We start from the raw sequence: 24,238 nt of genomic DNA, 5'->3' as shown, positions 1-24,238 counted from the left end.
GTTTTTGGAATCAAGGTTTCACTATGTAGCCCAAACCTCAAATTTTGAATCCTTTTGTCTTAGCCTCCTGACTGCTGGGAGGGGCCATCTATCCTCTATTCCTGCCTAGCTTAGAGAGTCATAATTGGATCTAGAAATTAGGAATCAAGAATATAATTCACATTATATAGGAAATTGGAATGAGAAAATGTAGTGAGATTTCAACTTTCAAGTTTTGATGTAAGCTTGGTAATGCTGAGATTATTCATTATCAATATATTTATCATTCCCAAAGTTGCTAATATTTACAATATTACATTTTTTAATGTTCCTTGAGTGAAACTATCTTCTGTGCTGGAACACAGATGCTGCTTTCCTTGTATTTAGTAGTACTTTCTCTAGTGAGGACTTTAAGATGGACGTTTTCTCCTTTTGAAAAAGAAAGAAAAAGGTCTTTCTTGCTTAGAAATAGCTTTTAAGTGGTATGTAGTGTAGCAGCTTCTCTAAACCAATTTACACATGCCTGGATATCAAATGTTAAAGGATAAACTTCTTACTGATACAAAGTTAATTAAACAGAAATGTCTCCATATTCCTTTCTCAATCACTCCCCTATTGCTGTTTGTTTTGAGCCCCTGGTAAACCTGCACTTTGTGAGTGGAGATACTGCTAATTTGAGCTATACTGTAGAGTCCCTGTCTTCATTCCTGAGAAAAAAAATAAAGCCCTTAAGTTTTTAACTTCATGCCCAAAGTTGAAAAAAACTTGAGAAAGAGTTTGACCAGCTTTTGAAAAGTATGGATACAAATCAAGCTCTAAGTATACTCCAGAAGTTTCAGGTTTTACATCATTTTCTTCTTTATTTTTTTATTTATTTATTTTTTTTATTTTTTGTCAATTGTGGGCTTGAACTCTGGGCTTGGGCGCTGTCCCTATGTTCTTCAGCTTAAGATGAGCGCTTTACCGTTTGAGCCACAGCACCACTTCCGGTTTTCTAGTGGTTTATTGGAGCTAGGAGTCTCATGGACTTTCCTGCCAAGGCTGGCTTTCAACCGTGATCCTCAGCCTCCTGAGTAGCTAGGATTACAGGCCACCAATGCCCGGCTTAGATCATTTTCAATTTGAGATTTTTATAGAGTAGGGATGCTTAAGTAATTATGTCTATAAATATTTGAAAATGTGAGGAACTGAAATGTGAAACACGTTTGGTCTGAAGCATTTTGAACTAAAGATTCTTACTCTTAGCTTTATTTTCCCCCTTCTATGCTGGGATTGAGCCCAGTGATTCATTTGTGGTAGGCAACCACGTCACCTCAGCTATACTTCTGGTCCAATGTAGTATTTTTTTTGGGGGGGGGGCCTCCGGTCGTGGGGCCTGAACTCTGGGCTTGGGCGCTGTCCCTCAGCTCTTCAGCTCAAGGCTAGCCCTCTACCACTTGAGCCACAGCGCCACTTCTGTCTTTTTTCTTTTTGCTGGCTTTTTTCTTTTGGCTTATGTGGTGCTGAGGAATCGAACCCAGGTCCTCAGGCATGCAAGGCAAGCGCTCTACCACTGAGCCACCTTCCCAGCCCCCAATGTAGTATTTTTAATACCATCTTAGTTCCATTTGCAATCAGGAAGACTTAAAGAATAATTTTCTATTGCTATTGAAAAGAAAACAAATGTGCTTTATGCATAAATTTGTAAATAATTACTTAGGAAAACTTACCACGTGCTTTTTTTAAATTTTATTTTGTAGGGAGTACCAATTAGACTTGAAGTTGGGCCACGTGATATGAAAAGCTGTCAGTTTGTAGCTGTCAGACGAGATACTGGAGAAAAGCTAACAATTGCAGAAAATGAAGCTGAAACTAAACTTCAAGCTATTTTGGAAGATATCCAGGTTAACCTTTTCAGAAGGTAGTTTCTAAGTATCTTTTGTCTCATATTAAGTTTGCAGAAATGGACTGTTTCTCTCCTAGACTAATTTGGGTTAACTTTAGGTCCAGGCTTTTAAGATATAAATGCAAGAGATCAAGGCATTGATGCTCACCTGCTAGGTACAGGTCAGTAGTATCTGAGAAGTTTTAGTAAATGCCAGTGCTTGATACCGTCCCTGAGATAGTAATTCAGTTGGTCTAGACAGAGCCTGGTAACTATAGTATAAAATGATCTCTGGGTGGGTATAAGGTAACCAAGGCCAAGAATGTCATCATTGGGTTTGGGACTGTTGGATAGGGAGGCTTTAGACCTGCTCTGACCTGTGGAAAGGAATCTTTTAGAATCATAGATCTTAAGGTGATCTCTAACGCACTAGAAAAATTGTGGTATTGGTGTGGTGCCCTGTTTATCCTGCCTACCTGAAGCAGAGATTAAGGCCACACCAGTAGCAATAGACTCTCCATTTGAGGAAAAGCAGTGCCTGCTTTGTATTTGTTAATTTATAATACCCTTTGTTTAATGCACATTCAGCCTCACATCTGGGAGAAATAGAAACTAAGATTTGTTTGTGTACAACTGATAGAATTTGTCAGAATTTAGAACAAGTAATTCCATCAGTAAAATTTTGTCTTAATGTTCAAATAGGGCTTTTGGTACAGTGGTTCTATTCCAGCGGAGCTTAGTGAATGAATAACTTTTGTAGTCTTAACGGTGTGAAGTCAGTGTTGCAGGTCAGGATGGTTCTCCTCCCCCTGGTTATTCAGAAACCTTAATTCCTTTTATTTCATTGGATTTGCTATCTCCTAGAGCCTGGCCTCTGGTCATTTACATGGTCAAAACTAGATGACAGTCATGTCTAGACGATGTTGGTTGGGCAGGGGGAATGTTCAGGAGCCATGCATACTGCCTTCAAGCTTCAGCCTAGGGAGTGCATATGACTTTTCTCACTGCGCAGGCTCATCTCACTATAGTAACAAGGAAGGGAAGAAGCAGGAGCATGCTTGGAAGACAGCTAGTAGTGGTATAGAGTTCATGTGGTCAATGATGTTCTTTTTCCTTCATCACCACTCATGAGTGACTAAATAAGTGGCTTTGATGTGGAAGAGAATATTTATTTGTGGCATGTCTAAAACCTGGGATTCTTAGGAGAGGTATTCTTACATGGTATGTGAAATGTCTTGAGTTGGGCACCAATGGCTTCTATTGACTCAGGAGGCTGAGATCTCAGGATCTTGGTTCAAAGCGAGCCTGACAGAAAAACATTAAGATTCTTTATTTCCAATTAACTACCAAAAGGACTTAAAGTGTTCCTGTGCCTCAAGTGATAGAACTCCACCCTTGAGCAAAATAGCTAAGGGACAGCACCTAAGCCCTGAGTTCAAGTCCCAGTGCCAGCACAAAAAGAAGAAAGGAAATATCTCGACTAATATATATTCATGTGCTTTTCTTTTTCAAAATATCTTAACACCCTTGTGTTTGCTTATCATGACAGTCATAAATAGTAGTTACTAGATTTTATTTTACAGTATTTACTACTTTCCAGTTCTGTAGAAAGAAAACTTTTCAAAAGTAATAGACTGCTGGGCTCCGGTGGCTCACACCTGTAATCCTAGCTACTCAGGAGGTTGAGATCTGAGGATCATGGTTCAAAGCCAGCCTGGGTAGGAAGGTCCATGAGACTCTTACCTCCAGTAAGCCACTAGAAAACCGGAAGTGGTACTGTGGTTCAAGTGGTAGAGCGCTCTCCTGAGCTGAAGAGCACAGGGACAGTGGCCAGGCCCAGAGTTCAAGCCCTACGACCTACCAAAAAAAAAGAAAGTAACACACTACCACAGGTAGGAAGTGGGATAGCAAGGAATAGAATGTTACTCGGTTGAAGTCCAAGTGTCAGTGGCTCATGCCTGTAATCCTAACTACTCAGGAGGCTGAGATCAGAGGATCATAGTTCAAAGTCAGCCTGGGCAGGAAACTCTGTAAGACCCTTATCTCCAATAAACCACTCAGAAAACCCGCAAGTGGCACTGTGGTTCAAGTGGTACAGACTGCTCACCTTGAGCTGAAGAGCTGAGGGATCGCACCCAGGCGGAGAGTTCAAGCCCCACCACCAACAAAAAAAATAATAATGTTACTCAGTTGTGTCTCAATAGCAATAACAAAAGCAATGGTTGCCTACTGTTTACTTGGCAAATTTCCCACACCTTCATGTAGCACTGTGATAAAGTGCTGATCTCCTTGAAGGTCACTCCTAGTAAAGGGAGTTAACTTTCAAATTGAGTTCTTCCAACTTTGGGTTTTTGTGGTCTTTTTTTTTCCTAATTGTTGCTTTTGTGTTTTTATAAAACTAATTTGTAAAATATATTTTCTAATACTTTGGGTAGGGCTTCTGAAGATCTTAAGACTCATATGGTTGTGGCTAATACATTAGAAGATTTTCAGAAGATACTGGATTCTGGAAAGGTAAGAGATTTCCCACAAACTGGGTTTTTTGTTTGTCTGTTTGTTTGTTTTGTTTGTATTGTTTTGTTTTTAACAGTCACAGAAGAGATTGTAATTATTTAGCATTATATGTTATATTCTGCTGGTTTCCCAAAGTTCTGTCACTTTTTGGCTAACACTTGTAAACTCATGCTTGGTAATTTTGCCTAAAAAGACATTTGTTTGTTATGGACCCTCACTTCATTGTGTGATAATTTCATTTTGGTATCTATTCCTACAGTAAACAATATTCTAGTTTCAGAAATAAAACACAAGGTTAAAAGTCAGTTTCTCTCAATTCCCTGACTATACATTTCATTATATGTACTTGGCTCTTAGTCGATTGCTCTTTCTGAATAACATGGAAGAAAATGCTGCTCAGGTTTAAGCCTTCCTTTTTAAATGAGTGGCTACTTTGGGCTCCGTAAAGATTTTTTCAACTTAGGTAGTTTTTGACTGAGATTTCATTGGTTTTGTGTATTATGTGTATGTAACTGTCCTAGTTGTAACTGATGTGCAAAGTTATTTATTATTGGAGTGAATCACTTATGGACTTTAGAATTCTACCTTACATGTTTGAGTACGCAACCAGTCCCATGTCCCCAAGTTACAAATGAGAAAATCATCATGGGCCAGAGTCTAAAAGCCCAAGCTACATAGTGTTGAACCTGGTGCTAAAAGTTAGATTCTGCTTCCTCCCCCACTCCTGTATTTTTTCTTTTCTCTGTATTTTTTAAATGTTGAGAATATAAACAACACTCTGATTTATGAATGCTAGTATGTCTCATTATACAAGCTAGTAATATTAATCTGTGTGATTCTCAGTTTAATACCTTGTAAAAAAGTACAATATAGATCATCTCAAAATGCCCTTCAGATGGGCTGGGAAGGTGGCTCAGTAGTAGAGCACTTGACTTGCATGCTCAAGGCCCTGGGTTCGATTCCTCAGCACCACATAAGAAAAAAGCCGGAAGTGGCGCTGTGGCTCAAGTGGTAGAGCACTAGCCTTGAGCTGAAGAGCTGAGGGACAGCGCCCAGGCCCAGAGTTCAGGCCCCACGACCGGACCCAAAAAAGAAAAAAAAAATGCCCTTCAGATTCATAATTCCTCTGGGTTTAGCCTTTTATTATTGTTTTATTGCCTTTGTCCTTTTTTTACAATTTATTTATGATATTTTCCTTTTACCTCATAAATTTTTATATAAAATTTTCTTTTACTATAGAAATATGGTGGTCAATTTACAACATAGTCTATGAGAGAAATCGCATAAGAGTTAATAAATCAATAGGGTAACTCATTTTCTTTCTACTCTTGTCTATTGTTATAGATGAAAAAAACAGAAAGACATTTGATTTATAGGATTTTATTTTGGTAGTTTTTCCAAAGGATGGGACTTAAGCCAATGAAAAACAATGCCTTTCTGTATGTGGTTTATTCTTATATATTAATAGTAGTTAATTTTGTTGAGTTCATGATTTTTGAATATTACTGTTTCTTATCATTTACTTTTTTTTTCCTAAAAACTTTTTTTCTGGTATTAGGGACTGAGAACTACATGTGTTGAACCCCACGCTCTTTTGTTTCTACTTCTTGTTTTTTGACTTGGAGTCTTGCTAACTTTGTTGAGACTGGCCTTGACCTCTGCATCCTTCTGTTTCCACCACCATGATTATAGGCATGTGCCACTACTTCTAAGGGTTTACAACATTCCATACTATAAAAATGTATTTCTAAGAATAAATAGTTGGATGCCAGTGGCTTATGCCTGTAATCTAGCTTCTCAGGAGGCTGAGATGGGAGGATCACAGTTGGAAGCTAGCTCAGGCATTTCTTATCTCCAATTAACCACTCAAAAACTGGAAGTGGTGCTATGGCTCAAATGGAAGAACCTAGCCTTGAGCACAAAGAGGCTCGGGGACAGTGCCTAGGCCCTGAGTTCAAACCCCACAACCAAAAAAAGAAGAAGAAATATAAAAATCATTAAACTAAGTTGAAAAACTTTTCACAGCTGAATAACTAAAAATGTATATTGTCTCTTTCATATTAATGAAGGTCAAGCCCCAAAAGCCAGAATTTTCAAGTCTTATCCTCTAAACATTACTTTGAAACTAGAAAGAATTAAAGCATAGTTTTTTTATAAAATTATTACTTAGGAATTCAAATAAAACTTCTGTTGAATTTGTTTATATGCTACGATTATTTTACATTTTTTAATTTTGTTGTGAAGATACAGACCATCTTGGCATTTTTTTAAGGAAAAAGAAAATTGTTAGTTACCAGATATTTATTTATTTATTTATTTATTTATTTATTTATTTATTTATTTATTTATTTATTTATTTATTTATTTGCCAGTCCTGGGACTTGATCTCAGGGCCTGGGCACTGCCCTGAGCTTCCTTTTTTTGCTCAAGGCTAGTACTCTACAACTTGAACCACAGTGCCATTTCCAGCATTTTCTATTTATGGGGTACTGAGAAATAGAACTCAGGACTTCATGCATGATAGGCATGCACTCTGTCACTACGCCACATTCCCAGCCCCTATTTTTCTTTTTTCTTTTCTTTTTTTTTTTTTGTCTGTCGTGGATGGGGCTTGAGTTACAGATCTAGACGCTGTCCCTCAGCTCTTCAACCCACGGCTAGTGCTCTAGCACTTGAGCCACAGTGCTACTTCCAGCCTTATATTAAGTCTGTGGTTTTTCACTGCATAGTTGAAGGCAGATAAGAAAGTTTTTCCCCTGTTGTATCTATTATCATGAATTCCACTCATCCATCCATCCATCTGTTGTGATGTTGAGGATCAAACCGATGGTCTTAGGAATCATAGACAGGCCTGCTAAGCTAAAACTCTGTTTTTTCGTGATTTTTTTGGTCAGTCATGGGGCTTGAACTCAGAGCATTGGTGCTGTCTGTGAACTTTATTACACGAGCCACAGCTCCACTTACTGGTTTTCACATGGTAATTGGAAATAAGAGACTTGTGGACTTTCCCGAATCTCTGATGTCAGCCTCCTGAGTAGCTAGAATTGTGTCAGCCACAAGGACCTGGCTTTATCATGAATTTTATGAATACACATTTTATCATGCTTTTTTGTTTGATAACTCTCAATAGAAGGAATTAACTGTTATTTTGGTTTGTATCTCTGGGTTTGTTTTTGCTTTAGCTTTCATTGCACCAAGAATTTCTATATTGAAACTACTTCAAATGTTTATTCTAGCCAATCTCTGCCATTTTCTTCCATTCCTGTCAAAACCCTTCCAAGTCTTACCATGAAATTTATCACCTCTTTATTGTATTAATCTAGTTTATCAGAAAAAATTTATAAGCTGGGAATTAGATTGATATATTGAACTGAGTAAACTGAGAGTCTTGGTTAACTATCCTTTTGCCTTCCCCCTATGTTAATAGGGGAAAGTTGGTGAGGAATCTGGGGACATTTGTATTATTTCTTTTCTATTCTTTTTTTTTTTTTTTTTTGCCAGTCCTGGGGCTTGAACTCAGGGTCTGGGCACGGTCCCTGAGCTTCTTTTGCTTAAGATTAGCACTCTAGCACTTGAGCCACAAAGCCACTTACAGCTTTTTCTGTTTATGTGGTACTGAGGAATCCAGCCCAGAGCTTCATGCATGCCTAGGCAAGCACTCTACCACTAAGCCACATTCCCAGCCCAAATATTACTTCTAATAGCTCTTGTATCTCCCTTTCATAGAGCTGTAGCTGCTTGTTAATTTCTGATGTGTTAATGATGTTCTTCACATCATTAACATTAATCTCCAGGATTTGGGCAGTGGGCTACCCTATAATTATTATTGCAGATAGATCTCATTTTGTGGTGGACATACTATGAAAGAACTGGGAGAAATCTTAATTCTGGTTTAGTCAAAACTTTACATTGTATTGAGAAAAAAAAACTAAAGATTTTTAAACAAATGTAAAATTTCAAAATTAAGACAAAGGCCTAAGTGTCCATTATTCAACTTTTTAAAATATTTTATTTATTTTTTAATTTTAATTTATTTTCTGGTGTTGGTTCAGTCCTGGGGCTTGAACTCTTTTTTTTTTTGTGGTAGCTTAGTGGATCTAAGAATCTTACAGATTTGCCCTCCCAGGCTGGCTTTGAACCATGATCCCCAGATCTCAGCCTCCTAAGTTGCTGGCACCCAAGTTACAGAGTGCGAATTATTCACTTAGCCATAACATATCAGAAACGTCAGGTCTTCCTGATTGTTGCTATTGCAATCATCACTTTAAAAACCACTATGAAGTGTCTCCTGTTCATACTCCCTGTAGCCATCAGGTATGTAAAACAGGTATTAGTACATATCTGATAAGGTTCTGCTGAGTGTACTATGTTGTAGCCGGGTTATTAGGACATGTTACTGTACTGCAGAGATTCCTTCAGTGTGTCTTATTCTGAGTTTGGATTTTTGATGGTAGAGCAAGAAAATTCTTAGCAAGTTTCTAAGTACTGTGGCTGGAAAGAGACTGGGAGCCCCATACTTTTTGCCATTAGTTATAGAGAAAACTCAAATCCTTCTATAGATAGAATGGGTTAGAAATACTGAACACTTCTCCTTTTCTTATTAGATTGCTCAGATTCCATTCTGTGGGGAAATTGACTGTGAAGACTGGATCAAAAAGACCACTGCCAGGTAAACATCATTAACTAACATGCTTGTAAAGTCTTGTATCTGTGAGAGAATGCGTTATCCAGGATGGATAACTGGAATTCTTATTTGCTTATTTCCAGGGATCAGGATCTTGAACCTGGTGCTCCATCCATGGGAGCTAAAAGCCTTTGTATCCCTTTCAAGCCACTCTGTGAGCTGCAGCCTGGAGCCAAATGTGTCTGTGGCAAGAACCCTGCCAAATTCTACACCTTGTTTGGTCGGAGTTACTGAAAGATAAAACAAACGTCACTCTCTAGTCCTCCTGACTTTTTAAAAAGTTGATACTAATAATCTTCTCATACACTTTTTTGATTTTTTAAAATAAAAGGAGGTCACATGGATGAACAGCTATTCTTATGAATAAATTAACAATGAAAAGATTTTTCTGTAAACAACTCCAGTAATAAATATCATTAACTAATAGTGCTTCATGTATTCTTTTCTCTGAAATACCTAAATTTCTTTTTTTTTTTTTAAATTTTTTTTTTTTGGGGGGGTCCGGTCGTGGGGCCTGAACTCTGGGCTAGCGCTCTACCACTTGAGCCACAGCGCCACTTCCGGCTTTTTTCTTTTTGCTTATGTGGTGCTGAGGAATTGAACCCAGGGCCTCAGGCATGCAAGGCAAGCGTTCTACCACTGAGCCACCTTCCCAGCCCATATGTACAAATTTCTATCAAGAGATGAGTCACTGAAAATTAGTTATGGTCTACCTACCTGTCGTCCTTCTGTGGTTCCTAATACTGAGCCTAAAATCACCACAAATAATAATAAACTTTTCCTTGAGCTTCTCTCCCTTTAGTTACCGTTGGATCTCTAGAAGTCAAGTTTTAATTTATGAAGGAGTAGTCAATCAGCCCTTCTCCTACTTCTTTCTTTCCGTCTTTCCTTACCCTTCTTTTGCCCTCACAGTGGTGTTTTTCACCAAAATCAGTGGTGATACCCTAGGTCAGAGTGAATGTTCAGTTATTCTTGGCTTGCTAAATCATGACTGCATATGATACTCTTTTTATTATGCTTATTCCTATGACTTGCCCCTTTACCTTCTGACTTTTTCCGTAGTTATGATTCACCAGCTTTTCTTCCTTAGTTTGCTGCTAATATATTCATATATTAAATGTCCATACGTGGCCTTCTTCTCATACTGTCTCAACAACCTCATCTAATCTCAGTTTCAAACAGCATTAATAGGCAAACAACTCTACACATTTGTATCTCCAGGTCTGAGTTCTAGACGTGTTTTAGTTACACTAAATTCTCTTATGTTCCATCAACATTTTCAGGTTGGCATGCCTCCAAAATCTCATTTCACTCTCCATCCCAGTCTTTGCTGCCTGGAAGAACAGCTCTGACCCTGTAGACTCACACAGGAAACCGGAGTACTAGGCAGCTGCTCTAACGCTGGCATCCATAGTCTTTAGCCAGCAAAATAAATAGCTGTTAGGTTGAATTTGTTTATACCTTCCCTTCCATAGATTAATCTGTTAATCTCGAAGCCAGTCTCTACATTTCCTTGGGTGCTTTTGTGTTTGCCTTTTTTTTGGTTTACACCTTGAAATCCTTTTGTGGCTGGCCATCATTTGCCTACTTCAGCAGACTCTTCCTGTCTTTGCACCCCAACCAGGTAGGGCCTCTTGCTGTTTCCCATCTATGTCTCTTTTCCTGGAATACTTTTTACCTTTAATTTCTAGTATCCTTTGTAATGTCTTCCTTCAGCACTCTGTTCCAGTAGGGTTTTCCATATTGACAGTGATCAATACACCAGTAAAGAGAAAGTGCTCCAAAAGGGCCTATATTCTAAGCAGTTTTGAAAGATGAATAGAATTTTAGTGTAAATGGAGGAAGAAAAATGTGTCAGGCAGAGGAAGTAATATTCAAAGGCAGTAAAGTACCTGGCTATGTGTAAGAAACAGGAACTGTTCTTACATTGATAGGAAATTGTTACTTGAAAGCATACTAACTACAGTATGCTTTAGGAATAATGTCATAACTATATGAGAGCAAGTGAAATATTTTAGCCACATCTTTGAACTCTGAATCAGTTTCATGATGGATGGCAATTCTTCACTACTTTTCCATGGTTAGAAGCAATGTAAACTGCTTATTTCTTAAATAGGAAAGAAGTCTGATACCTGTTAGAGAGTTCCTCTACCTCATAGAGTAAGGTAGAACAACTAACACATAGTGACAGCTATTGCTATGACATAGGGTCAGCTGGAAGGTACTCCTAATAGCTTTAAAGTAGTCACTTATCCTCTAACAGATTTGTTAGTTAGTATTCAGGAAAACAATTAGAAGCTAAAGTGTTGAGGCTCTTTGATTTTGTATTTTGTGCTGGTTCTGGGGCTTGAACTCAGGACCTGAGCACCATCTCTGAATTTTTGCCAAAGGCTAGTGCTCTACCCCTTGAACCAAAATTCTACTTCTAGTGGCTAATTGAAAGTGACTTTCCTGCATAGGCTGGCTTCAAACAGTGATCCTTGGATCTCAGTTTTCCGAATAGCTAGGATTACCCCCATGAGCCACTGCCACCAGCCTAAAGTGTTTTTGTTTTTGTCAGTCATGGGACTTAAACTCAGGGCCTGGGTGCTATCCCTGAGCTTTTGTGTTCAAGCCTAGTGCTCTACCACTTGAGCCACAGTGCTACTTCCAGTTTTCTTGTGGTTAATTAGAGATGAGTCTCATGTACTTTCCTGCCTGGGCTGGCTTTGAACTGTGATCATATCAGCCTCCTGAGTAGCTAGGACACAGATATGAGCCACCAGCATCTGGCTGTTTTCTTTCTTTTTTTGGGGAGGAGGGTCCAGTTGTGGGGCCTGAACTCTGGGCCTGGGCGCTGTCCCTCAGCTCTTCAGCTCAAGGCTAGCGCTCTGCCACTTGAGCCACCTTGCCACTTCCAGCTTTTTTCTTTTTGCTTATGTGGTGCTGAGGAATCGAACCCAGGGCCTCAGGCATGCAAGGCAAACACTCTACCACTGAGCCACCTTCCCAGCCCCATTACCACTTCTTTTTTTCTGCTTATGTGGTGCTGAGGAATCGAACCCAGGGCCTCCATGTATGCAAGGCAAGCACTCTACCACTGAGCCACCTTCCCAGCCCATCTGGCTGTTTTTTTTTTTTTCCTTTTTTTTTTTTTTTTTAAAGCTGGTCTATAAAGGAAATGTGAAGTCATTCATAGACTAATTACCACTTGTTTTGTGCCTGAACTAATCAGAAGAGCCTTAAATATGCTGTCCAAAAGGAATTCACTGTTCAGAGAAATGATTAAGGATTTTTTTTCCTGAAATTTAGATTTAGGTAAGATATCAAAAAAGTGCTTTCTAAAGCCAGATGCTGATGGCTCACTCATAATCTTAGCTACGCAGGAGTTCTATCCTTAAGCACAAAGAGTCTCAAGGACAGTGCCCAAGCTTTGAGTCCAACCCCAGGACCAGCAAAATAAATGAACAAAATTTTACAACAAAAATTCTTAAGAAGACAGGACCTTGTTATCTTCAGACTGTTTTGGCTCTTGCTTGTCACTTTTACTATAATTAGAAGATGTCAGTCATTTATTTAGCAAATTGCCTACTTTGCCCAGGGCCAAAAGATAGATATAGTAGTAAGTAAAACTAAAAGTAACTTCATTTTCTCAGTTCTGTTTTCTGGTATTAGTTGTATTTAAGATGCAGAACCAGGCAGTCTGTGCATTGAGCTGAGTGGCCCCACTAACACATCATGAGATCATCTCTGTCGTAGCAGACAGCCACTTTCTATGCTTGAGCTTAACCTTGTTCTGCCACACCAGTAGGCCTAAAATAACAAGCATATATGTATTTTTCTTGTGAGTCAGCTGAGGCAACGTCAAATCAATGTCTCCAACATTTTGGAAAGTTTTAATAATAAGTTTGGAACATCAATGGCACTGCAATGATAGAAAGTATTTTAAGTCACATAATGGAAATGTCACCAAAAACCAAGTTGGTTTTTTTTTTTTTGGGGGGGGGGGGCGGTGGTCCGGTCGTGGGGCCTGAACTCTGGGCCTGGGCGCTGTCCCTCAGCAATTTAGCTCAAGGCTAGCACTCTACCACTTGAGCCACAGTGCCACTTCTGGCTTTTTTTCTTTTTGCTTACGTGGTGCTGAGGAATCGAACCCAGGGCCTCATGCATGCAAGGCAAGCACTTTACCACTGAGCCACCTTCCCAGCCCAAAAACCAAGTTTTGAGAGAAATAACTTTTTTTTTTTGGTGGGGGGTGGCGTCAGTTCGTGGGGCTTGAACTTGGTCTGGGCACTGTCCCTGAGCTCTTCAGCTCCGGGTGAATGCTCAACCACTTGAGCCACACTACCACTTCCAGTTTTCTGGTGATTAATTGGAAATAAAAGTCTCATGGATGTTCCTGCCCAGGCTGGCTTTGAACTGCGATCCTCAGATCCTAGCCTCCTGAGTAGCTAGGATTACAGGCGTGAACCACCTGCACCTGGCCTATCATTAATCTTTTTACTCTCCATTCTTTTGTACCTACTTCACACTGCCCTGAAGTCATGGCTGATAGGATCAGGCAGGAGTTCCAGGCTTTTTTGTTGTATTTAGGCCTTCAACAGCATAGACTAGACTCATCCACATTAGGAGGCAGTCTGCTCTGTCCATGGCTTCAAATGTTAACCTCATCCTGAAACATTCTCAAACCCCCAGAATTTCCCTTTGAAACCAAGGGAACACATAAAAGTATCACATCAGACTATTCTTATGACTAGTTTTGTTTTTTGCATTACTAGGGTTTGAACTCTGGGCCTTCTGTTTGCTAAGTAGGTGTTCTATTGCTTGAGCCACACCCACAGGCTTTTGCTCTAGTTATTTTTGAATCAAAGTCTCCATTTTTTCCCGACCAACCTGGACCACAACTTCTTATGCATGCTACCGGTATAGCTGGGATAGCAGATTACCTCACTGGGCCCAGCTTTTTCATTGCACAGGTCTCAAACCATAATGCCCCCAATCACGGTCTCCTGAGTGGGATACAGGCATGAGACAGCCTGTATTTCTTTTAAAGTAGTAGTAGTGAGGCTGTTCAATACAGGCCACTATTATTTTCCACATTGGTAAACCTCAAAGAGTTGTAAGGGTCTAACAGGTCTTAGGATTTTTTTTCCCCCAATTGTGGGGCTTGAACTCAGGGCTGGGGCCCTGTCCTTGAACTTTTTTTGCTTAAAGCTAGGGCTCTACCCCTTTGAGCCACAGTTCTACTTCCAGTTTTTAGGTAGGTAGTTGAAGTGAAAGTCTCACTACCTTTCCCGCCCCGGTTGGCTTTGAACTGTGATCCTCAGATCTCAGCCTCCTTACTAGCTAGAATTACAGGCTTAACCCACCAGCACCTGGCAGATCTTAGGATTTTTAAAGGATTTTTTTTTTTTTTTTTGTCAGTTGTGGGGCTTGAACTCTGGGCCTGGGCACTGTCCATCAGCTCTTCAGCTCAAGGCAAGCGCTCTACCACTTGAGCTACAGTGCCACTTCCGGTTTTCTGGTGGTTTATTGGAGATAGGAGTCTCACGGTCTCTCCTGCCTGGGCTGGCTTTGAACCTCGATCCTCAGATCTCAGCCTCCTGAGTAGCTAGGATTACAGGCGTGAGCCCCAGTGCCCGGCTTTTAAAGGATTTTTAAGAATGAAATTTCCTTGCATCATAGTTTATCTTTTATCCTGAAGCTATGAGGGATTGTCTTAAGCTCCTCCGTATTAAAAATGCATCTCCATGCCTCAATGAGAAGAATGTTCTTCTTGTCTTATTTATGAAGACTGGAAGGAGGGTAGTAATTTATTCCTGGTCAGTGGGCAAAGTTGTAGACACTGTAGCTTTAACATTGGCTTTCACTTACTGTAGCTTTGATTTCCAGGTCAGTGGCCCTAGAATATTCCTGGTTTCACACAGTAGATGGCATTCAAAGCTACTTATACATCAGATGGTCAAGACATGGTTGTTGATATCAAATGACTTACTTCATTGCATGGAGCAGGAGAACCTGGAAAGTCCATAGGTATCCATGAGCTACACAATTGAAAGATATTTAGCTCTGTAAGAAAACAAAGACATACAACCAAACAAATGTCTCAAGTCCATATCGGAAGCCAGTGTCTTCCATTTCTACAAACCTTTGCTCACGTGACATCTCTTGCTTAATTGCCCTTTAAACTATTTTATGGCTTTATAGCAGCCTATAAAAGATGATTTCCAAATATGAGAAACACTGAGAGGCTGAAGGGGTGAATTAGCCAGGAGCTGTTATCAGGAAATCTGTGGCTGCTCTGCGAAGAGCTCGGCCTTCCTGAGAAACAGAGGAGAGACTTCCAGAACACTCAGCTGCTATGGGGCGCTACTCGGGAAGGAGCTTCCGTTTGATCGCCATGTGTGTGGTCAGCACCCTCCTTTTTGTGATGGAGTTAGTGATCTCTCACATAGGCAACTCCCTCTCTTTGGCATCCGATGCATTTGCCGTCCTTTCTCACCTTTTGTCCATGATCATAGGACTTTTCGGTGTCAGGGCTAGCAGAATAAAACATCACAGGAAGAGCACATTCGGTTTTCTTCGGGCAGATGTGGTGGGAGCATTTGGCAACAGTGTTTTTGCTGTGGCACTCATGTTCAGCATCCTGGTTGAAGCCATCAAGAGGTATATCAATCCCCAGAAGACAGAGAAGCCCCTGCTGGTACTTGGTGCTGGAGTCGTTGGGCTGTTCTTCAATGTTCTTAACTATGTCATCTTCTTGGACTGCTGCTACTGCACAGCGCCCAGGTCTCAGGGCGACACCAAAACAGGTAAAGCTCTTCAGATGGTGGTGGCAAAGTTATAGAGCGTTCTGGCAGGTGTTGTGTTCAGGGGCCTCTGGGGCTCCTATCTGGAGAGGCCTTACTCACTGGGTGGGCCTCTTGTCCTTGTGATTTTACAATAGGTCTTTCTTAGAAGACTGGCTTTCAGTCTGGCTTTTTCCTCTCAAAGAATGAAACAGTATGTTCAGATCAGTAGGAAGGAATCAAATGCACTGACCAGAGGTGTATGGGGAACAATTGGAAAGAAAATGCATGTGGTGTCATAAACAGTCTCCTTAGATGTGACATGGCTGTGTTTGAATTTTAAAGTTCTAAAAACGTGGGGCTGCATATCTAACTCACTGATAAACTCTTAGAGACACTGTTAACAGAAGTTAATGAATGTTATGTAAAACGGGGAGAGGGACGACACTAAAAGAAGATTGTGGTTTCTGACCAGGAATATTTGCACTTATTTATTGTAGGCATATATTCTCTGCGAGTAAAAGGAAAACAATGTACCTGTGAATCCTCAAAAAGGACTTAAGAGTGGATACCAAAATTACTGGGTCATCTGTTGCCAGATTGAATTAAATCTTGGAAGAAAACAGTAAATCTAAAAAGTAGCTTCTTTATGAGATGGAATCATGTTTTTTCACTTTAATGCCATAAAGTGACTTAAAATTATATATATCATTATATATAAGCTTGTATATATAATTATATATAAAATTATGTATATATATATATGCTGCAAAAAATCAAAAATATATGTCAAGTTTTTCCTTATTTAGTATTGATCCTTTTTTTTTTCTGTTTGCATTCTTCAGTCATCATAGTCAGAGTTCAAGCCCCACAACTGACAAAAAAAAAAAAAATTAAAACATCCTATTTTGGGAAGTGGTGCTGTGGCTCAAGCTGTAGAGCGCTAGCCTTGAGCTGAAGAGCTGAGAGACAGCGCCCAGGCCCAGAGTTCAAGCCCCATGACCGACAAAAAAAAAAAAAAAATCCTATTTTGTAAAAAGTAATATTAACGCAATATCATGATTACATCAGTCACCAAGTGAAAACTACCACTTGGGGTTTCAGATGATAAAATTCATGTATTCAATATGGCATGTATACAGAATTCAACTATATAATTATTAGGCATAAAGGTAAGCCTGGGAGATTATTTTAGATTGTCAGTATTACTGGGCTTACATATCTTTAGTTGTGCCACAAGATTTCTTTTTTCTCTCTTTCTTTCCTTCTTTCCTTCTTTCTTTCCTTCTTTCCTTCTTTCTTTCCTTCTTTCCTTCTTTCTTTCTTTCTTTCCTTCTTTCTTTCCTTCTTTCTTTCCTTCTTTCTTTCCTTCTTTCTTTCTTTCTTTCTTTCTTTCTTTCTTTCTTTCTTTCTTTCTTTCTTTCTTTCCTTCTTTCTTTCCTTCTTTCTTTCTTTCTTTCTTTCTTTCTTTCTTTCTTTCTTTCTTTCTTTCTTTCTTTCTTTCTTTCTTTCTTTCTTTCTTTCTTTCTTTCTTTCTTTCTCCAGTCCTGGGGCTTGAACTCAGGGCCTGAGCACTGTCCCTGAGCTTCTTTTGCTCAAGGCTAGCACTCTACCACTTGATCCACAGCACACTTCTGGCCTTTTCTGTTTATGTGGTACTGAGGAATCAAACCCAGGGTTTCGTGCATGCTAGGCAAGCACTCTACCACTAAGCCACATTTCCAGCCCCTAACTTTATTCTTGATAGATGATCTCTGTCTGCGTTTAACAAAGACATTTAGGTTAGAGTTCTGACTTTGACACAGTTAGAACTTATATACATTCATAGTTCTTTTTCATAAGCTGAATTATTATCACACAGCTCTTAATTCACTTTTCCTTTGGGAAACCACTTTTTAGCATTTATGTCCATGCTGAGGTAACAGTTAAAAGGCTTAAGGAAAGAATGTTACCCTGACCACATGGGCTTCTGCTGGTTTTATTCTGGAGTATGTCTCTTCCTGTAGAGTATATGGTATTACATTGTATTCTTCTTTAATAACTAAGTGCACTTTATAGCCAATGCTTCAATATTGGTATTCTATGTTACATTGTTATTTTGGCAGCTTTTAGTGTCTTGAATTTTTTTTTGGAGGGGGGGTCCGGTCATGGGCCTGAACTCTGGGCCTGGGCGCTGTCCCTCAGCTCTTCAGCTCAAGGCTAGTGCTCTACCACTTGAGCCACAGTGCCACTTCCAGCTTTTTTCTTTTTGCTTATGTGGTGCTGAGGAATCAAACTCAGGGCCTCAGGCATGCAAGGCAAGTGCTCTACCACTGAGCCACCTTCCCAGCCCCTCCTTGAATTTTTTTATTAGAAATTTCAGTGTTTAAGGTTTCCAAGGAGTTTTAGGACAACTGTTTAGCTTGTTACCATTTATGTCTGTAGGTAAGTATTTATTGTTTTGTTTGAATCACAGATTGTTTTGTATTGGTACTAGCATTTGAACTCATGGCTGGCCTAAAGTTTTCTTGGCTGGCTTGCTTGGCTGGGGCTCTACTATTTGAGCCATGCTTCCAGCCTAGCCTTTTTTTGGAGATGGAACTACACTGTAGACTTTTGTGCTTGGACTGGATTGGAACCTACAATCCTCTGGATCTCAGCCTCCTGAGCAGCTAATACAACAGGCATGAGCCACTGGCTCCCAGCTTCGAAACCACATTTTAGTGTCCTTCCCATTATTAAAAGAGTAAATATGTAGGTCAAATAAATCTCATAAGTTAACATTGACCTAACAAGAATTAGCTTACATTTCAGTAGGAAATATAACTAATCCATGTATAATAATATCTAAGGGAGAAAAAAATGCTTATATTTGAAACAAGGTCTCATTATGTAGCCCAGTTTTTCCTGGAACTCATGATTCTCTTGCCTTAGCCTGCTGAATGCTGGAGTTTCAGGCATGAACCACCATGCCAGATGAGGGGAGAAAAATGGTTCTTCACTTCAAAAGATTTGTCTTTATTTAGTGCATATAAAACCTTGGCTTGAAATACTTTGAGGTGCCTATTGACTAGAGAACTGCTGATATCGGCTGGGTTAGTGTTCAGAATGCAGTAATCCATCATCCTGGTGGGATCTGTAGCGAGAGACCTTCTCACTCAGCAAAACTGCAGTCTCCCTGGTTCGTAGATCTTTTACTGTTCTGCTTTATATGAATGCTGTGAGAACTGATACTCATTATGCTTGTTTGAGATCACAGAAAAGGAAAATAATGATAATAATAATCAAGGCCACTAACTTGAAGTATTACCCAAATGGTATATATGGTTAAGACTTTCAACATGGTTGGATCTCATGGAGTGACTTAGGCAGACATATAAAGTCAGGTGTATTTTTAAAAACATGGAGAAAAAAAGAATATGTGAAGTACATGACTGTAATCTCAGCATTTAGGAGATAGAGGGAGGAGAAGCTCAAGTTTGAGGCCAGACTGGTCTGTGAGACATTGGGGTAGAGAGGGAGAAAGAAAGAGGTGGGGAGGAAGCAAAAGAAAACAAAGAGAAAGAAGAAAAGTAAGAAGGAGAAAGGGGGGAAGGAAGAAAGTGAAAAAAGAAGGAAGGAAAGAAAGGAGAAGAAAAGAAAAAGAAAAAGAAAAAGGAGAAAAGGAAGGCAGGCAGAAAGGAGCAGGAGGGAAGGAAAGAAATAAGTGAAAGAAGAAAGAAAAAAAGGGCTGGGAATGTGGCTTAGTGGTAGAGTGCTTGCCTGGCATGCATGAAACCCTGGGTTTGATACTTCAATTCCACATAAACAGAAAAGTCAAGACGTGGTACAGTGGCTCAAGTGGTAGAGCGCTAGCCTTGAGCACAGAAAACCTCAAGGACAGAATCCAGGCCCTGAGTTCAAGCCCCAGGGCTGGCTTCCAACTGTGATAATCAGATCCCAGCCTCCTGAGTAGCTAGGATTACAGGCGTGAGCTTCTGGCACCCAGCCCTACAGCCCCTTTTTATGTGCTGGTTATTTTTTTTTTTTTACACTATGTAGAAAATGATTTATGTAACTTGTGGACAGGGATGGGAAGGGGAAACTGGGGAAAGCAAAGGAAGGGGTGGCATTGTCCAAAAGAAATGTATTCCTTACCTAACTTACGTAGTGGTAACCCATTTCCCATTAATAATAACACATTAAAAATATTTTGGCTGGGAATGTGGCTTAGTGGCAGAGTGCTTGCCTAGCATGCATGAAGCCCTGGGTTCGATTCCTCAGTACCACATAAACAGAAAAAGTGGGAAGTGGCGCTGTGGCTCAAATGAATGGTAGAGTGCTAGCCTTGAGCAAAAAAGCAGTTCAGGGACAGTGCCCAGGCTCTGAGTTCAATGTGCTGGTTATTTGTTAGAGTCTTACTTACTTCTTAGGCATGCACCTGCATCTTGAAGCATCTATTTTAGGCTTCCTGTTGTTACCAGCTTAATACGTACACAGCTTCTTCTACTGAGTTGGACTCTCATGGGCTTTTCTACGTAGGCTGTACTGGAACAAGAATCCTCCCAGTCTTAGCCTTCCACATAGCTAGAATTATAGGTGTACACCATGACACCCAACTAATGACTGAAAGGGGAGTCTAGTGAACTTGTTTGTTTTAGCTGGCCTCAAACTATAAACCTCCTGAGCTCAGCCTCCCTGTGGCTAGGATTATGGGCATGAGCCACTGGTGCCAGGCTCCTTCCTTCTACCCATCTTTCTTTTTTTTTTTTTGTCGGTCGTGGGGCTTGAACTCTGGGCCTGGGTGCTGTCCCTCAGCTCTTCAGCTCAAGGTGAGCGCTCTACCACTTGAGCTACAGCGCCACTTCCGGTTTTCTGGTGGTTTATTGGAGATAGGAGCCTCACGGTCTTTCCTGCCCGGGCTGGCTTTGAACCGCGATCCTCAGATCTCAGCCTCCTGAGTAGCTAGGATTACAGGCGTGAGCCACCAGCGCCCGGCTTCCATCTTTCTTTCTTTGAGATAGGGCCTTACTATATAGTCCAGGTTGGCCTTGAACTCACAATCCTCCTGCCTCAGCTCCCCTGTGTGGAGATTTATAGGTGGGAGCCATTATGTTTAACAGTTTCTACTTTTTCCTATTCCTTATTTACTTTGATTTTTCCCTTGATTTTCAGGTTGATTTTTGCTCCATTTCTTTTCTGAAAAGTATTTTTCAAGCCTGAATTTTCTTTAAAATGTAACTACTAGAACACTATGCACTTGACTTACACTGGAACTGAAAATCTTGCTATACACTGGCCTTTTTTTTTTTAAGCTAAAACTAATTTTAGGCAGCTCACTTTCTAGTACCATGGCTTTTAGTCTCTTTTGCATCTTTTTTTTCTGTCTAGGACATATCAGTCTTGTTTAAGATCATATTTATTTTTTGTTGGTCTTGGGGCTTGTGCTGACCCTGAGCATTTGTACTCAAGGCTAGTTAGGGCTCTACCACGTTGAGCCATAGAGCCATTTCTGGTTTTCTGGTGGTTAATTGGAGACAAGAGTCTCAGACTTTCCTCCCAGGCTGGTTTTGTACCATGATCCTCAGATCTCAGCCTCCTGGGTGGCTAGTATTACAGGTGTGAGCCACTGGTTCCCGGCTTTCATATCATTTATAAGTGATGAATTTTATCTGATACATGTGTATTTTTATTTATTTATTTTTTTACAAATTCCTTAGTATTTGATTTTGTTTTATTTTGTGCCTTCTCTCCTCCCTCCTAATGTCATGTTCTTCCAATCAACTTGCTAGAGGCAATGGCAACACAGTCTTTATCTAAGGAGGTTGCAGCAGAAGGTCACTAAATTTGATGCTTCTTCAGTGGCAAATATACTGCAGTAAACAAGATAGATATAAAAACTATAGAAGCCTGGTACCAATGGCTCACTCTTGTAATCCTAGCTACTCAAGACTCTGCGATCTGAGGATCATGGTACAAAACCAGCCTGAGAGGAAAGTCTGAGACTCTTGTCTTCAATTAACCACCAGAAAACCAGAAATGGCTCAATGGCTCAAAGTGGTAGAGCACTAGCCTTGAGTACAAAAGCTCAGGGTCAGCACAGGCCCCAAATTCAAGCCCCATGACCGACAAAAAAATAAATATGATTTACCAGTGGCTCATTCCTGTAATCCTAGTGACTCAGGAGGCTGAGATCTGGGGATTGCAGTTCAAAGCCAACCCAGGCAGAAAAGTCTCCATAAGACTCTTACCTCCAATTATCCACTCAAAAAATCAGAAGTGGTGCTGTGGCTCCAAGTGATAGAACATCTAGTCCCAGGTGAAAAACTAAGAGAAAGCACCCAGGCTCTGAGTTCAGGACTTATAACTGACAAAGCAATATCAAAAACAAACAACAACAACAACCAAGACTATGCAAGCCTGGTCTTGATGGTCATACCTGTAATCCTAGCTAGTCAGAGGCTGAGATCGGAGCAGTGTGGTTTGAAGATAGCTGGGTAGACAAACCTGAGAGACTTTATTTCTAGTCAGCCATCAAAAAGCCAGAAGTGGAGCTCTAACTCCAGTGGTAGAGTGCCAGCCTTGAGCAAAAGAGCTAAGGAATAGTAGCCAGGTCCTGAGTTTAAGCCCAGTACCAGAATTAAAAAAACAAAAACAAAAAAACAAGAACACCAAAAAAACTTATACAGACTATGGTAGAGAAGGCCTGTAATCCCCTCCCCCAGGGAGCTGAGGCAGGAGACAGGGCTAGGAGGTGGGAAGTATTTGGGATCTACACAGCAAAAGAAAACATTTTGAATAGGAGAAGGTTCCTAGACACCTATCTCCTGGGAGCACTTTCTTCTAGTTCACAGGCAGGATTGGGATGACTGGAAATGGGCAATAAACATGATTCCCTGAAATATCCCTTTGCAGGGTTCTATATTTGACACTATACTATTTTCAGAGTACAGTACCATTTTTTTTTTTTTTTTTTGGTCGGTTGTGGGGCTTGAACTCTGGGTTTGGACGCTGTCCCTGGGCTCTTCAGCTCAAGGTGAGCACTCTACCACTTGAGTTACAGCGCCACTTCCGGTTTTCTGGTGGTTTATTGGAGATAAGAGTCTTACAGACTTTCCTGCCTGGGCTGGCTTTGAACAGCAATCCTCAGATCTCAGCCTCCTGAGTAGCTAGGATTGCAGGCATGAGCCACTTGCGCCTGGCTTACAGTACCATTTTTAGTCTCCATTAACTCCAGTGATAATAGCATCTATCTCATAAGTGATTTGTTTTTGTTTTCTTTTGATTGGTTGTTGGGCTTGAACTCAGGGCCTGGGCTCTGTCCTAGAGCTCTTTTGCTCAAAACTAGCATTCTCCCACTTTAAACCACAGCGCCACTTCTAGTTTCTGGTGATTAATTGGAGATAGGAGTCTCAGGGACTTTCCTGCCCTGGCTGGCTTTGAACTGTAACCCTCAGATCTCAGCCTCCTGAGTAGCAAGGATTGCAGGTGTGAGCCATTGGCACCTAGTATCATAGGAGAGTTTAATCAATTCCCTGCATCTCTCTTTCAAAACCAGCCTGGGCAATAGGTCAAGAAAATTTAAAAAATGATCATGTGAATGTGAAGCTCATATATTAGGCTCTTATTTCCAAGTTACAGATAAAAAATCAAAGGAACCAAATGTCCCACACTAATGCAAAGATAATGCTAGTGTATTCTGGGAGGGTGGGGGACTGAAATAATTTTGTTTTTCTTCATAGTCAAATGTTTATAAGAAGTAGACAATGCATTTCTGCTTGTTATTTTCTGTTTCTTTCTCTGTTGATAGAAATGGTATAGTAGTCATGGTACTGTTTGAAAAAACACTAGAGACAGCTGTGATGACATCGATATACTCAAGTTCTGCCATCATCCTTTGTGAGGAGCAATAATATCTATAGATATTTAGAATGCATTCCAAAGTCCGAGTCCTGTTAGTTATTATCTACATCTAAGATATTATCTTGACAGAACTCTGAGGAAGTAATTTTTGATAAAGTAGGATCTGTATTCTTGCCTTTATTTGCAGTGACATCTCTAAGATGTAGGATTTTGGTAGGACATAGGAAAAAAGTTCTCCTTACCTCAGATCAGTGAGAGGGGTGGGTGGGCCGCGGGGTGAGCATTGTCAGTGGGTTTTGCTTCCCGGGCAGCAGGAACAGCAGTTTCCAAACTCTACGTACTTACAGCATTTGTAAATTGGAAAGGTTTTTGTTTTTTTTTAAAGATATTATTGGCTCTAGTTTTTCACCCCACTCCCATTCCTTTTATCTTTTCCTTGCACGGTGCTAGTTATATAATGTTAGACCTGCTTATCTCTTCCATGCCCTGTAAGATCTTTCATATTTTCCATCCAGGAAAATATAGTGTACACATAGTTCTTCAGATTTATCCTCACTAATTCCTTTTCCTCTTTGACTCTGGTGCTCATTAACTTGCCCATAGCTTTTG

General features: G+C 40.3%; 2 protein-coding genes across 3 annotated transcripts in view; both read left to right on the top strand.

The window, feature by feature from the left end:
- Window positions 1–9,466, top strand: part of Eprs1 (glutamyl-prolyl-tRNA synthetase 1) — a 64,384-nt gene extending 54,918 nt beyond the window's left edge. For both annotated transcript variants that reach the window (XM_070022764.1, XM_070022763.1), the window contains 4 exons: window positions 1,719–1,879; window positions 4,279–4,357; window positions 8,962–9,026; window positions 9,125–9,466. In XM_070022764.1, coding sequence (XP_069878865.1) covers window positions 1,719–1,879; window positions 4,279–4,357; window positions 8,962–9,026; window positions 9,125–9,275 — 456 coding nt within the window. In that variant the 3' untranslated portion in view covers window positions 9,276–9,466. The remainder of the gene's footprint in view (window positions 1–1,718; window positions 1,880–4,278; window positions 4,358–8,961; window positions 9,027–9,124) is intronic.
- A 5,818-nt stretch (window positions 9,467–15,284) lies between these two features.
- The window catches only part of LOC138827276 (calcium/manganese antiporter SLC30A10-like), a 40,941-nt gene continuing 31,987 nt past the window's right edge, over window positions 15,285–24,238 (top strand). The window contains exon 1 of the mRNA XM_070022762.1: window positions 15,285–15,832. Coding sequence (XP_069878863.1) covers window positions 15,382–15,832 — 451 coding nt within the window. The 5' untranslated portion in view covers window positions 15,285–15,381. The remainder of the gene's footprint in view (window positions 15,833–24,238) is intronic.

The sequence above is a fragment of the Dipodomys merriami genome, unplaced genomic scaffold (genome assembly GCF_024711535.1).
Source record: "Dipodomys merriami isolate MVZ:Mamm:240054 unplaced genomic scaffold, mDipMer1.0.p SCAF_153, whole genome shotgun sequence".
In the NCBI taxonomy this organism is placed as follows: Eukaryota; Metazoa; Chordata; class Mammalia; order Rodentia; family Heteromyidae; genus Dipodomys; species Dipodomys merriami.
The sequence above is the reverse complement of the archived record's forward strand: the minus strand, read 5'-3'. Positions and strand labels throughout refer to the sequence as shown.